At 39.7% G+C, this 13,818-nt stretch overlaps 1 protein-coding gene across 3 annotated transcripts in view; it reads right to left on the bottom strand.

Moving 5' to 3' along the window:
• HLTF (helicase like transcription factor) overlaps positions 1 to 13,818 on the bottom strand; it is a 116,322-nt gene that overhangs the window by 33,022 nt on the left and 69,482 nt on the right. For 2 of the 3 annotated variants that reach the window (XM_084875933.1, XM_084875934.1), the window contains exons 16-22: positions 13,231 to 13,366; positions 11,746 to 11,925; positions 7,912 to 8,036; positions 4,423 to 4,613; positions 3,033 to 3,158; positions 2,569 to 2,681; positions 2,049 to 2,229 (exon numbers count right to left, since the gene is read on the bottom strand). In XM_084875933.1, coding sequence (XP_084732059.1) covers positions 2,049 to 2,229; positions 2,569 to 2,681; positions 3,033 to 3,158; positions 4,423 to 4,613; positions 7,912 to 8,036; positions 11,746 to 11,925; positions 13,231 to 13,366 — 1,052 coding nt within the window. The remainder of the gene's footprint in view (positions 1 to 2,048; positions 2,230 to 2,568; positions 2,682 to 3,032; positions 3,159 to 4,422; positions 4,614 to 7,911; positions 8,037 to 11,745; positions 11,926 to 13,230; positions 13,367 to 13,818) is intronic. The other variant, XM_084875932.1, reaches the window with a different exon arrangement.

Genomic DNA, 13,818 nt, shown 5'->3' with positions numbered 1-13,818 from the left:
ATCTGCTCCCAGCCGCGACCAGGCAGTGGCCTGGGAGGTGGCGTGCACCCCCGCAGCAGGATCCGCTCCCAGCCAGGACCCTGGCAAAGCGCGCTCTGCTCCTATCCGTGGCCTGGGCCTGGGCTGTGGGACTCGGAGGCACCGGCGCTGCCTATTCCCCCCTCTCCCACTTCCAGAGATCAGCTTCCATCCACAGCCTGGGGGGGGGGGGGGGGGAAGGCTTGGGAGGCAGCTTCGCCCCTCAGAGCTATCCAGTCCCAGCAGAAGCCTGGGGTGCCAGCCTCCAAAGGGCCTGCGCCCCCATGGAGTGATCCCACACACCCAACCTATAGCCTTGGAACTTCCCTTGCCCCCAGCCAAGTGATCCACCCTGGTTCCTCAGCACTTTGGGCAGGGCTTGAGACCACCCAGAAAGGCCTTTTCTCCTATAGTTTTCACCAAGGCAGGGAGGTTTTGTAGACGTGCCCACGCACAAGTCCTGAAGATGCTGGGGCTGGCAGAAAGGACAAACAAACTGGAAAAAGAGCAAAACCAGAAACACCACTGATCCCAACATAGATCATCTTTTTCTTCCGATGGCGGTGTGTTTCTTTCTTCTTTGTCTTCTGGAAGCAAGACAGATTCAAGTACTGATGATTCTACCAACAGAAAAGTTAAGAGAAAGAGAGGGCAGAAAAAGAATAAAAGGAGAAAAGAAAGAAAGGACAAAAGATAAAACATCAAGAAAAAAAAAGCCGAAACCGGTGGATAGAGCGTAGGCCTGTGGACTGAAAGGTCCCAGGTTTGATTCCACTCAAGGGCATGTACCTTGGTTGCGGGCACATCTCCAGTAGGGGGTGTGCAGGAGGCAGCTGATCAATGTTTCTCTCTCATTGATGTTACTAACTCTCTATCCCTCTCTGTAAAAAAATCAATAAAATATATATATATATATTTTTTAAAGGAAAGAGAAAGAGAAGGAAAAAAGGAAGAAGCAACCACATGATATCACCTTTCCAAAGTCTCATGAAATTCCTGTTTAAGGAGTTTATTTTACGAATCTTTTAATTTGGGTTTACATTTTTATTGGTTTGTCAAGACCACGGCAGTACACTGTCCAATATGTTAAAGAAAAAAACCCTATCTAATAAAGGGAATATGCAGGGAGGGCATTTAGGGTTGACTGGGCTGTCAGGGGATGGCAGTTGGGGATGACTAGGCTGCCAGGGGAACAGTTGGGCTTCAATCAGGCTGGCAGGGGAGCAGTTAGACATCGATCAGGCTGGCAGGGGAGTGGTTAGCTGGTGATCAGGCTGGCAGGCAGAAGTGGTTAGAGGCAGGCAGAAGCGGTGATCAGGCAGGCAGGCAAGCAGTTGGGAGCCAGCAGTCCCAGATTGTGAAAGAGATGTCCGACTGCCAGGCAGTCGGACATTCCCCAAGGGGCCCCAGATTGGAGAGGGTGCAGGTTGGCCTAAGGGACACCCCCCACCCCGTCCCCTAGTGCAAGAATTTCATGCACCAGGCCTCTAGTATAACCATAAAGTAATAAAATTATAACAGAGATTTAAAACTTCATTCATAGAACTAAGGCAAGAAAATACAACAGACCACTGCCATCGATAATATTAATGTGAAACCCTTGAATGCCTAAATATAGCTCTGATTGTAATCTAACTTGGAAAGTTATTATTTATTTCTAAAGTTTGCCTAAGGAATTTTCACAATCAATTATAAACTACACCAGTAGCCTTGCACACGAATCTGTGCGCCAGTAGTTTGTCAGTAGCTTGCAGTCCCACCCTGCTGTAGCTCTCCCCACCTCCCCCTCAGTTTGCTGTCCTGCCACCTCCTGTAGCTCTCCGCCTCCTGCTTGTAGCTTGCTGCCCCACCCTCCTGCTGACCTGTGATCGGCTCCTTAAATAGTCGGTCATTACACTTTACATCGTAACGACCATTTGCATATTACATTTTTATTATATAGGATATTATATAGGATATGTATTTACCAAATAGTTTTTGTTCTTTTTTTAATATAAGTAATAACAACAAAAGTTTACAAAATTACTTACTGGGTCCATTAAAAACACTCGAGAAGCTGCAGAAAGATTCAAACCAACTCCACCTGCTTTTAAGGATAGGAGCATTACAGTTGGAGATCCTGCCTCAGTGTTTTGAAAACACTGAATTGATTCAACTCTTTTCTTTTGGGCCATTGAACCATCCAAACGAGTAAACACAAATCCAGAGGTTCTAAAGGAGGGGACAAAAGAGAGAAATAACACTTCCTATACTATAAAAACATGCAAAGTAATTACAATGTATTTATTCAACTAATTCTCTTTATTTATTTTGACAAATATTTACTAACCATCTACTACAATGTAAGGCTCTGCAGTCAATTTTTTTCCAATAAATTCAGACTTAATCTATAAAATCCCATGCACTCAGGAAATATTCTTTATTGTGATTCTGAAATTTATTTTAGATAGATGAATAAAAAAACTGATAAAACATAAGTATTTTTTGTTATCTGAATCAAAACATATATAAAAATCCTTCACTGAAATCGAGGAACACTGTTAAACTTACCTGAGTGGTGTTTCTATTAAAGACAGAAACGTTGTAAACTGAGAAACAACTAAACTCTTTATGTTGGGGTTCTTCTTTCTTAAGTCAATCAATGCGTGCATTAGGGCATTGATCTGAAAAAAATTTGGACACCCATTAGGTTCCATTTTGAATTGGCAAAACATATCCAAATTTTTTTTATTATGAAGAGAAAGTGTTATTTCCCCTAAAATGAAAAAAGTAGAAGACCACCAATTTTAAAAATTAAGACTGAAAGAATTAAAAAAAAAAAAAAAAAAAAGACTGAAAGAATACTTCATAAACTGAAACCTTACTCTTTCCTCTGAAAATCACCACTAGAAATAAAAAAGCCAGTAGTCACCAAAAAGCTTAATATTCAAATGACAGAATTAAAAGGATAATTATTAGTTTTATATATGGTTTTTCTTTACGTTAACATAAACAAATAATCAAAAATATTTTACCTTCGAGCTGGATGTCCATTCCATGTTAGATTTTTTCTCAGTATCACATGCCAGTTCTTCTGGAGGACACTCTAATAAATTGTCTCCATGTATATCATTTTTGCATAAAGGACATTTAGCATGTGGCTACAAAAGAAAGAACAAAATATGAGTGACACTTATCAGAGGTGCAGAAATACAAATTTAGCTAGCATTTTATTAAACCTTTTATCAGATTCACCCATGACACAAATCCATACATACTGGACTCCAGGCCGATAGTAATATTCTAATGTAGTCAGTGGGATTAGAAAAGAAGAGAATAAAAGTAAAAATATGTGATCTTGACTAACATTAAGAACTTGAAACAATAAATGATATACTAGCTGCAGACAAGTAAAAAAAACTAAAAAAAAACAAACACATAAGTAACAGTTTCTTCAACCTAACTACAATATAGAACACCAGTTTGAACTATTTAGAAGGAAAAAATTTTTCCTCCTTAATGGCTTGGAGAGCCGATCTGTTAAATCCTAATGGTTCATTCAAAGTAGTATCTGTTGTGTCTATTTGTCCCAAGACACGATAATAAAATAAGATTATCTCTTAAATAACTACATACCAAATATCATTATAATAAAAGAAGATTCTGAAACTAAAGCAATGTGAGAGTCAGCACAGCTGGATCACCTGTAAGGAGGAGGGAGGAGTAAAGGATTGGGAGGAAAATAAAGAGACCTCGGTAGCATTTACATGGATGTGTTCACTCATAGTTTACTGAGTTGTACAATCATGACTTGTACATATTTTTCTATATGTATGTTACACATCAAAGTTGTTTTTCAAAATTCTATCTCAGTTGAAGGACTGCTTAAAGGATTATTTCACTTCAAAAAATTCTACTGCACATAATGCCATAGGCAATAGCTAAATGTAGCAGCTGAGACTTTGAAATGTGACAAAGTCAAATTTAGATGTGCTATACGTGCATACAATATTACTAGAACTTGCACTTAAATTTTATTAATAAAGTTTTAAGTAAAAAATATATAAAGTATTGCAATAATTTTTATATTTTAGATATAATAAATAAAAATATATTCTAAGAGTTAACTTCATCTGTTTCTACTAAAAAAATGAAAAATACCTTTGCAACTCACATTATTTATTTATTGCACAACAATGATGTAAACAGTTATGCCACCAAACATATAATGTCTTTTTAGGTTGAAAGGTTTTAATTATAAGAAATATATCACCTATTAAAGCAATGATATAATTAACCATGAAAAGTACATTAGTAAATTCAAGTGCAAAACTCTTATAGTCTAATGGACTTGAGCTTCCATTACACTCAAAACTAATGTGTCACTCCATTAAACACTGTCTCTGTATGAAGCATGAAACAAACCTGCTCATTATGGATGACTTGGCAAATACAGGGTTTACAGAAGACGTGTGCACAATGTGTTATGACAGGAACTGTTAATGAATCCAAGCAGATTGCACATTCTTCATCGGAACCTGAGCTCAGAATTAACTTCATCTTTCTTATTAACTTCTTTTGTAGTTCTTCAGGTGTATCATTTCCTAGAGAAAAGGCTGAAAAATTAATTTCAGAGCAAATCTGTAATATGACTAGATAAGTTAATTTTCCTTATATAGGAGAAAGTTTTGCTTTGGGTAGTTTTAGTCTTTTTCTATTAAAGGAAAAAAGCATAGTTTAAATGTGAAGTTTTAAGCAAAATTCAGAATCTAAAATAGCAGCCAACTCACATAATACACCTTGCACAGAAGCATAGTTCTAACACAATCTGCACATACTACCACAGAATAAAAGCTAGGTCCAAGAATATCAATGTGGAATTCTTGGAAGAACTAATTACTATCCCATTTCATTAGTATAAGATTTTGGGATATATTTCCAGTTGAGTTCTATATTAAAAACAATGTCGGTGGACAGTCACAGAAGGGAGGATCCAAGATGGCTGCACAGGTAAACACCTAACCACAGCCGCACACAACAATTTCAATGGAAAACAACTAAAATATAAAATGGACATTGCCCAGAGCTACAGTAGTCGACTGACTGAAAATTCTACAACAAGAAGGAAAGAGAAAACCAGAAGGAAAATCAGAGGAGCTGAAAAAGCCTAAGGTATGGAGACACGCGGCACGCACGGAGAGGACGGAGCCAGAGAGGAGGGGGCGGCTGGGTGCCTGGCTGGCGTTCCCTAGCAAGAAGGAAATAAAAGCCTAGACTGGGCTAAACCCCAGAACAGGCAGCGCTGAGCCCCAGTTCTAGGCCAGACCCTGGGGACCCAGGCTCAGGCATGGGGATACAGGGTTGTGAGGCAGAATCCCAGGGGAGCGTTGAAAAGCGGAGCCCCCGGAGTCGCGCACATTGTGCGCAGAGGATGGAATGTTGACTCTGATGCTGGATTGCCCTGGCGGGAAGGAAACAAGAGCTCCGGACGTGCTGGGCCCCAGTTCCGACTGTTCTGAACCCCAGTTCTAGGCCAGACCCTGGGGACCCAGGCTCAACAGAGGGAGACGGGGCTGTGAGGCGGAGTCCCAGGGGAGTGGTGAGGGGCAGAGCCCCTGGAGTCACGCACATTGCGCGCAGAGGACAGTCTGTTGACTCTGATGTTAGACTCCCCTAGTGGGAAGGAGAAAAAAGCTCCAGACTGGGAGGAACGCGATGAGGAGCAGGAGCCGCTGCCTGACACCGGCCAGCCGGGCGCCGGCAAGGAGCTGGGCAACGGGGCCCCCAGAGGGGGGGAGAGGGGAGGGTGCCACTGGGCCCTCGAATGCTGATCACAGGCCATGGAGCCGAGGCCGGGGGCTGCTTCCTGGGCGGCGCCGACCCCAGCAACAGGCTGAAGCCGCGCAGGAGGCCACGAAGAACAAAGGGGTGCCACAGGCCAACCTGCTGAGCTTCCAGGACAAGGAGGAAGAAACCTAAGAAGTTTTCAATGTGAAGAAATCAAGTTATAGCAAAGGATAGTAAAATTACTTAAGAAAGAAAACAAAGAAGATCTTGAAAAATCAAAGACTAAGACAGAACTCAACTCAGCAGCCAACATTGCAACATAAATGCGTTTAAAAAAAAAAAGGGCAGAATGTTGGAACGGCGGCGGCCAGGCCAGGAGTGGCCAGGCACAAGGCAGTGGCAGCTGGGCCCGGAGCAGCAGCAACCAGGCCCCAGAGCAGCAGCAGCCAGGCCTGGAGCAGCCAGACCTGGGGCAGTGGCAGCCAGGCCTGGGGTGGAGGCGGCCAAGCCCAGGGTGGCCAGGCCAGGAGCACCCAGGCCAGGAGCAGCCGGGTCGGGAGCAGCCAGGCCCAGAGCAGCAGCAACAAAGCTCGGAGCACCCAGGCCAGGAGCGGCCAGGCCGGGAACGGCCGGGCCCAGAGCAGCCGGGCCCAGAGCAGCCGGGCACAGAGCAGCCAGCTCAGGAGCAGCCAGGCCCAGAGCAGCAGCAACCAAGCCTGGTGCAGCCAGGTCAGGAGCGGCCAGGCTCGGAGCAGCCGATACCAGAGCAGCCGGGTCGGGAGCAGCCAGGCTCGGAGCAGCAGCAGCCAGGCCGGGAGCGGCCAGGCCCGAAGCAGCCAGGCCCAGAGCAGCCAAGTCAGGAGCAGCCAGGTTCAGAGCAGCAGCAACCAAGCCCGAAGCAGCCAGGTCGGGAGCAGCCAGGCCCAGAGCATTAGCAACCAAGCCCGAATCAACCAGGTCGGGAGTGTCCAGGCCCAGAGCGGCCGGGCCCGGAGCAGCTGGGCCCAGAGCAACCGGGTCGGGAACAGCCAGGCCAGGAGCAGCAGGAGCCAGGCCGGAAGCGGCAGTGGCCAGACCCGGAGCAGCTGGTTGTGGAGCGGACCAGAGCAACAGAGGCCAGGCCTGGAGCAGCCAGGCCCGAAACAGCTCACTCCTCGCCTGCCCACGCCCCAGGGCTGCCTCTCAGACATGGCTGGAAACTTTTGGGGGAACTTGAGGGTCTGCTGAATCGGGTGAGGAAGGCTTAGATCTGGATGTGTTGAGTTAGTATAGCGCTGGGGTGTTGATCTGTGAGTGCCTTGTGTGGGGTCTGGATGAGGTTGGTTGATCTATTTGGAAATGTCTTGTGTGTGAAGTGTATCCTTGGGCATGTGGAGGTATTATTGATTTGAGAAAATGCTAAGTAACTGATTTACTATCTGAAAAATTTTAAGTTCTGAAAGTTTAAGGTCTCTTGCCAAAAAGAGGTTTTAAAGCTAACACCTTAATTTTAATGGAGAAAGGGGAGGACAAGCCCTTCCCACCCAGAACAGGTAATCCAATTCCAACCAGCAGCCATCTTTAAACAATGTGTTCATTTACATTTGAATGGCTACACCTTTTGATAGCCTAAGGGCAAGTTTACATGTAAACAAGTTTGCTTCTCAATTCCCAGGGCAGAAAAAACAAAGTTTAAAATTATTAGATTTTAAAATTTATTCTTAGAAGTGTAAAAGTTTATTAATTAAAAACAACAACAAAAAAAAAACAAAAAAAAAAGGAGATTGAAAAACCTGATGAACAATATTAGCTGTTGATTGTAGTAGAGTCAGCGATACGGGAGGGGAGTGGACTGACAGTTCTCGGCGAAAGGGGGAGTGGTAGATGCAGGAAGAGACTGAACATAAACTGTGCACCTATGGATGAGGACAATGGGGGGTGGGGAAGGCGCGGAGGGGGGGGTGGGAACCTGGTGGAGGGGGGAAGAAATGAGGAACCTTTGTAATAATATAAAGAATAAAGACTGATTTAAAAAAAACAAAAAAACAATGTCTATGACAAACTAAATTTAGGTATATGAAAAATTTCTCCTTCTGATTTAAAAATCTCTCACAAATAAAATGGTGTAAAAAAGCCCTATTTACTTACCTGAGGGAACACTAGAAGACACGGTATTGGTAAGAAGGTGAGCATGACAACAGATCTGCCGCAATCTGAGCAGAAGACCCAGGACATCTGCATAGTGAGCAAGGACAGTCCCTTCATTAAAATACCTACAGGTAAAAATGTTAAATATGACAATGTTTCCTATTCTAAAACAGTGGAATAAAAATTGCATTGTTCCATTCTCCAGAAATTACATCAAAACAAGAATAAAAACAGAAAGCAAACTCTATTTTTAATGAAACCAGTAAAAGTTTAGAACAACAACAACAACAACAAACACACAAAATATAGGAGAAATAGCTGCCAACTGCAGTGTAAGTCAGATAGAAGATGCGGAAAGACATGACTGCAGCTTTCAACAGACCTTCCAAGCACAATTCAAAATAGACCACATGCCCTGGGGTGAAATAAACTTCTCTAATGTGCAAAAACAAAAACCAGGTACATAACTAGTGGCTTGAATTTCCCTGGACAAGTTTTACACCAAGGATTGAAGGTAAGTTGAATAAGGAAACACACAGAAAAGACTATGAACACAGCATTCCCACTATTAGAAACCTTAAAGCTTCTGATCTGTTATATAAGCACAAATAAAACCTAGAAGAACTCACATGTAATCCTGAATCATAACTAAATAGAGACATTTCCTTCTAGTCTGGTCTCAGCTTTGACCCTGTCCTCATTCATATGAATCTCTAGCAAATAAATAATTCAGAAAAAATTCAAAACATTCATCTATTAAGTCACAAACAGCAAAGAGCAAGAGAGTTCCAGTGTGGGGTGTGAAGGAGGCAGCTGATCGATGATTCTCATCATTGATGTTTCTAACTCTCTCTCCCTCTCCCTTCCTCTCTGAAATCAATAAAAAATATACTTTTAAAATTAAAATAAGGAAAAGAAAGTTAGCCTAATGATTAGATCACAGACTCAAAGCTAAGCTTGTCTTGAATTCAAAACCTTACTCTGCCAATTTAACTATGAACTTTGAGCATGTTTTGGTTCCTTTTTATTTTTATCTTAGTTTATTTATTTATTTATTTATTTTAATTATTATTATTTTTTTTTTAGATTCTCCAATCATTTGTCACCTGGCCAGGGCAAAACCTTGAGCAGGTTTCTTAACCTGTCTTGAGCTTCCTTGGCTGTAATAGTGGCATAATAATAATAATAATACATACCTTAGAGCAGTGTTTTTCAACCTTTTTTGGACAAAGGCACACTTGTTTCATGAAAAAAATCACGAGGCACACCACCATTAGAAAATGTTAAAAAATTTAACTCTGTGCCTATACTGACTATATATAAAGTAATTCTCTTGAATAGGAATCAAATAAACACAAAGAAAGTATTTTATAATTACTTTATTATGAAATATTAAGTAAACAAAATAGTGAAAAATTATAAAATTCTTGTCTTGTCTGCACCTACGGCACACCAGGAACAGCGGTTGAAAAACGCTGCCTTAGAGGACTGTTGTCATAAAAAGTTAATAAATGCAGAGTACTTAGAATACTGACTATGGTAGGTAAGTGATATAAAATATCTGCTGTTACAAGTAACAGTAATATTATGGGAACAAATACTTATAAGTACTCAAGAATGTAAGGCAGTATATTATAAAGATTAAACTTATAAGCTCTAGACCCAAAATTCCTGAGCTTAAATACCACTCTTGTCATTCACTAGCTGTGTGATACAATACACTTTAACCGCTGTGCCTCTTTACTTTGAAATCTGCTTTGAAACCTCCTGCTTAGAACAATCTTTCTTAATATCTCTAATTCCTATTAAACCCACCTTATTACTCACCTAAACTCTTTATGTTTTGAAGATTCCCCTGTTTTCTGAGCCCTGTTTTGCCTTCACTTGTCTCCTACTCATTCTGGTTCCTACAGGCACTTAAATCAACCATGCTCTTGCTTGGACTAGAATTTCTCAGATTCTCCAATCCCCAACCCCTTAATCTACTTGGCGAACTCCTAGTCTCAGATTTCCACATGTTATTAGAAAATACCACATGAGCCTTAGCCGGTTTGGCTCAATGGATAGAACGTCGGCCTGCAGACTGAAAGGTGCCAGGTTCGATTCCGGTCAAGGGCACGTACCTTGGTTGCGGGCACATCCCCAGTGAGGGGTGTGCAAGAGGCAGCTGATTGATGATTCTCTCTCATCGATGTTTCTAGCTCTCTATCCCTCTCTCCTCTTCCTCTCTGTAAAAAATCAATTATAAAAAAAAAGAAAGAAAATACCACATGAAGCCTTTCTATCACTCTAAAAACCTTACTTTTTTTTATGATGGCCTTATCTCATAAATATCTTGTTTTCACAGCTCAATGATTACTCTCTTAATATTCTTTTTTTTCTAATATGTTTTATTGATTTTTTTTACAGAAAGGAAAAGAGTCAGAAACATCGATGAGAGAGAAACATCAATCAGCTGCCTCCTGCACACACCCTTACTGGAGATGTGCCCACAACCAAGGTACATGTCCTTGACCAGAATTGAACCTGGCACCCTTCAGTCTGCAGGCTGATGCTCTATCCACTGAGTCAAGGTAGTTAGGGCTCTTAAATATTCTATTTAGTATTTACCACCCCAGGCTTCATTTTTCTCTATTAATTTGCTTTATTCTCTTCTGTACCTGTAATCTTTTCTATGTTCATTTCCTCTCAAGACAGTTACCAAACAAAACTATCAAAATAATTGATCCATAAAACAAATACTAATCCTATCTACCAGTCTCACTTTTACACACTTTGTAAAAAATTGTCTACCCCTACAGCTGCTACTTCTTTGCAGTGTCCTTAGTCCTACAGTTTAACTACTTAATTCATTATTCTAGTGAAACTACTCTGAGATTTTACACCAGTAATTTCTGAATCACCATATTAAATAGCCTTTTCCAAATGTCTGTACTGTGACACTACTGACCATTCTCTCTTAATTCTCCTCTTTTGTAAAACGTTGAAACAGTTTTCTTTCTTCACACTTCTCCACTTGCTAAAATATCTCTTATTTTTTCAATTAATTAATTTCTTGAATGTGGACAATCCCCCAAGTTTTTTTGTTTTGTTTTGTTTTGTTTTAATATATTTTATTGATTTTTTACAGAGAGGAAGGGAGAGAGATAGGGAGCTAGAAACGTCCATGAGAGAGAAACATCGACCAGCAGCCTCTTGCACACCCCCTACCGGGGATGTGCCCGCAACCTACGTACATGCCCTTGACCGGAATCGAACCTATGACCTTTCAGTCCGCAGACCAAGGCTCTACCACTGAGCCAAACCGGCTTCAGCATCCCCCAAGTTTTGGTCCTTAATAGGTTTACTTTCCTTATATACATACTTCTCTCAATGTTTTATCTACTCCCATGAGACAGTCAGAAGTAGAAGGAAGCAATCAAAACTTGCTTTTTCAAGTAAACTTTGAATTTTTTCCTAACTTAAGAAATTCTTCAATCAATTAAAAAATTAATTTAAACAAAAAAAGCCTTGACCTGGTAGGTCATTTGGTTAGAGCGTCCTCCTGCTCCACAAAAATCAACCAATGAATGCAAAAAAAATTGGAACAACACATTAATATTTCTCTCTCTCTCTCTAAAATCAATAAATAAACAATGAAAAAGAAATAACCTGTTGAATTATAATATTCACTCACTTCAACTATTAATTTGTAAAAAGTAGTTAAAATACAGTTAAAGAAAGCAGTTTATCTTTCAGTATATTTCAGAGTTTATTGCTGACATATCTTAAGAATGCTAGTCAGTTAAATTGGAAGAAAAAAAAATTTATTTTCCAAAATGGTTTTCTCCATACCTTCCAATAGTATCTCTGCCTTCATTTTTCACAGACTGATAAATCTTTCTCTCTTCATCTGAAAGTGTAATATGCTGAATAAACACTTTACGTTCTGGTAACTCCAAAACAGGTTTTCCTTTAATTTTGCTTGTCTTTGTTCTTCTAAGTGTAATATTTTTAATTAGGGACTGTAAACGCCTAGAAAATAAAACAAATAATTACATAATTTGTTATTTCTATATAAGTTGATGCAATAAGACCAAAAAAGATTATTTTAAGCTATTACCATTTTATAATCTTAGCAAAGGATTTTTTTTAGTCTCTTACTTGCACTTTTATCCGATTATCATAGATATATTCTACAAACAGAAAATTCAGCAACAAATACATTGAAATTTGTCCTAATTCACACAGTTTAAAATTTCTGCTCTCCTCCCATTTTTGTTCTAGTTTCTAACCTTTTTACTTCTCAATTCTTTAGCTATATCACCCATATTCAATATTCACATTGTTAATAAACATCTATTAAGTAAAGGGAATTATACTAAATATCATAAAAATATACATCTTCAAAAAGTATTTTAGTAACACAAAAATCAAGGTACATAAATAAATTTTATAAAGTAATGAAAAAAAAAAAACACACACACAATATAACAACCCAGAAGAGGGACAAATGCCTTATAGGTTCTATAATTTGAAACTCCCCCTTTTCAGTATCAGAATAAAAGGAGGCATGTCAATTTATTTTTAAAAAGGTTTTTCCTAACACTGAAATATAAATACCATTTCTTAAATTAAAATTTAAATACCTGATTTGAAGGAATCAAAGAGATGGTATTACAAGCTAGGTTAGTAGGTTTTTAACTTTTTTCACTAAAACCCAGAGTAAGAAACACTCAGCAAACATATAAACAAACAACAGAAACAAACATTCCACAAAATATCATGTGATGCACTCTGCTTTTTTCTTTAATCTTCTACTCTATTCATTTTCTTTTATAATGATGGCTGCCCTTTTTTTTTTTTTAAGTAATTTCATAAACAGCTAGAGAATCCAAACCCTCAGTTTGAAAACCAATATTCTAGGCAAAAAGAGTTAAAATACATTAGCCCAGTACCTTGCAAAAATGGCTATTTCCAAGCTGAATTTTATTTATGTTCTTGACTTTTACCTATCTCCACCAATAACAACTTTCTCTTATAAAACTCTTGTTGATGCCACTGTACAACATTCCATCATTAAATTACCACTGTATAAAGCTATACAAGATAAGTTACGAAATTTGAGTGCATTTTGGACCCTCAGAGCCTGTAAAGTTTTTCCTCTCACTACTTAAATCTTTATCTCCCCAAACAAGAATCACTAAGTTCTGAAACATAAAGCAGTAACACTTTTTGGAGGTTAAAGCCAATAGCCAACTTAAATAGTAATGAAAATGAAAATTGGTTCAAGCTGCTAACAGTTTTTTGTAATTAATCAGTTGTCATGAAATTACTTACCTAAGTCCTCCTTCATCTCCCATTGTGACAGGTCGCTGAATTATTCTATGCCACCACTCTCTATCAAGGAATGGTTTTAGTTTTAAAAAGGAAAGAAGAGACCACAAGTCCTTTAAAGAATTCTGAATTGGAGTTCCTAAAAATAACATGAAATAGTTAACAATTCGATAACCAAAATATCCAATCAGTATATCTATCTAGCTGAATAGAGACAATAGCTGAAAATGGACACTCTGTACCAGGTGCACCCACCATCAACCTGTGACTATAATCCCTTCTTATACGTAATCTTAAAATACAGTTTGCGCCGAAACCGGTTTGGCTCAATGGATAGAGCGTCGGCTTGGGGACTGAAAGGTCCTGGATTCGATTCCAGTCAAGGGCATGTACCTTGGTTGAGGGCATATCCCCAGTAGGGGGTGTGCAAGAGGCAGCTGATAGATGACTCTCTCTCTCATAGATGTTTCTAACTATCTCTCTCCTTTCCTCTCTGTATAAAATCAATAAAATATATTTTTTTAAATAGTTTGCTCTAATTTTTAGCTCTCATTTACCATATTAACAAATAAAATAAAGACTACAGACCCA

The sequence above is a fragment of the Pipistrellus hanaki genome (genome assembly GCF_964339955.1).
Source record: "Pipistrellus hanaki genome assembly, chromosome: 2".
In the NCBI taxonomy this organism is placed as follows: domain Eukaryota; kingdom Metazoa; phylum Chordata; class Mammalia; order Chiroptera; family Vespertilionidae; genus Pipistrellus; species Pipistrellus hanaki.
Note: the sequence above shows the minus strand (reverse complement) of the source record. Positions and strands in the feature narration are given on the sequence as shown.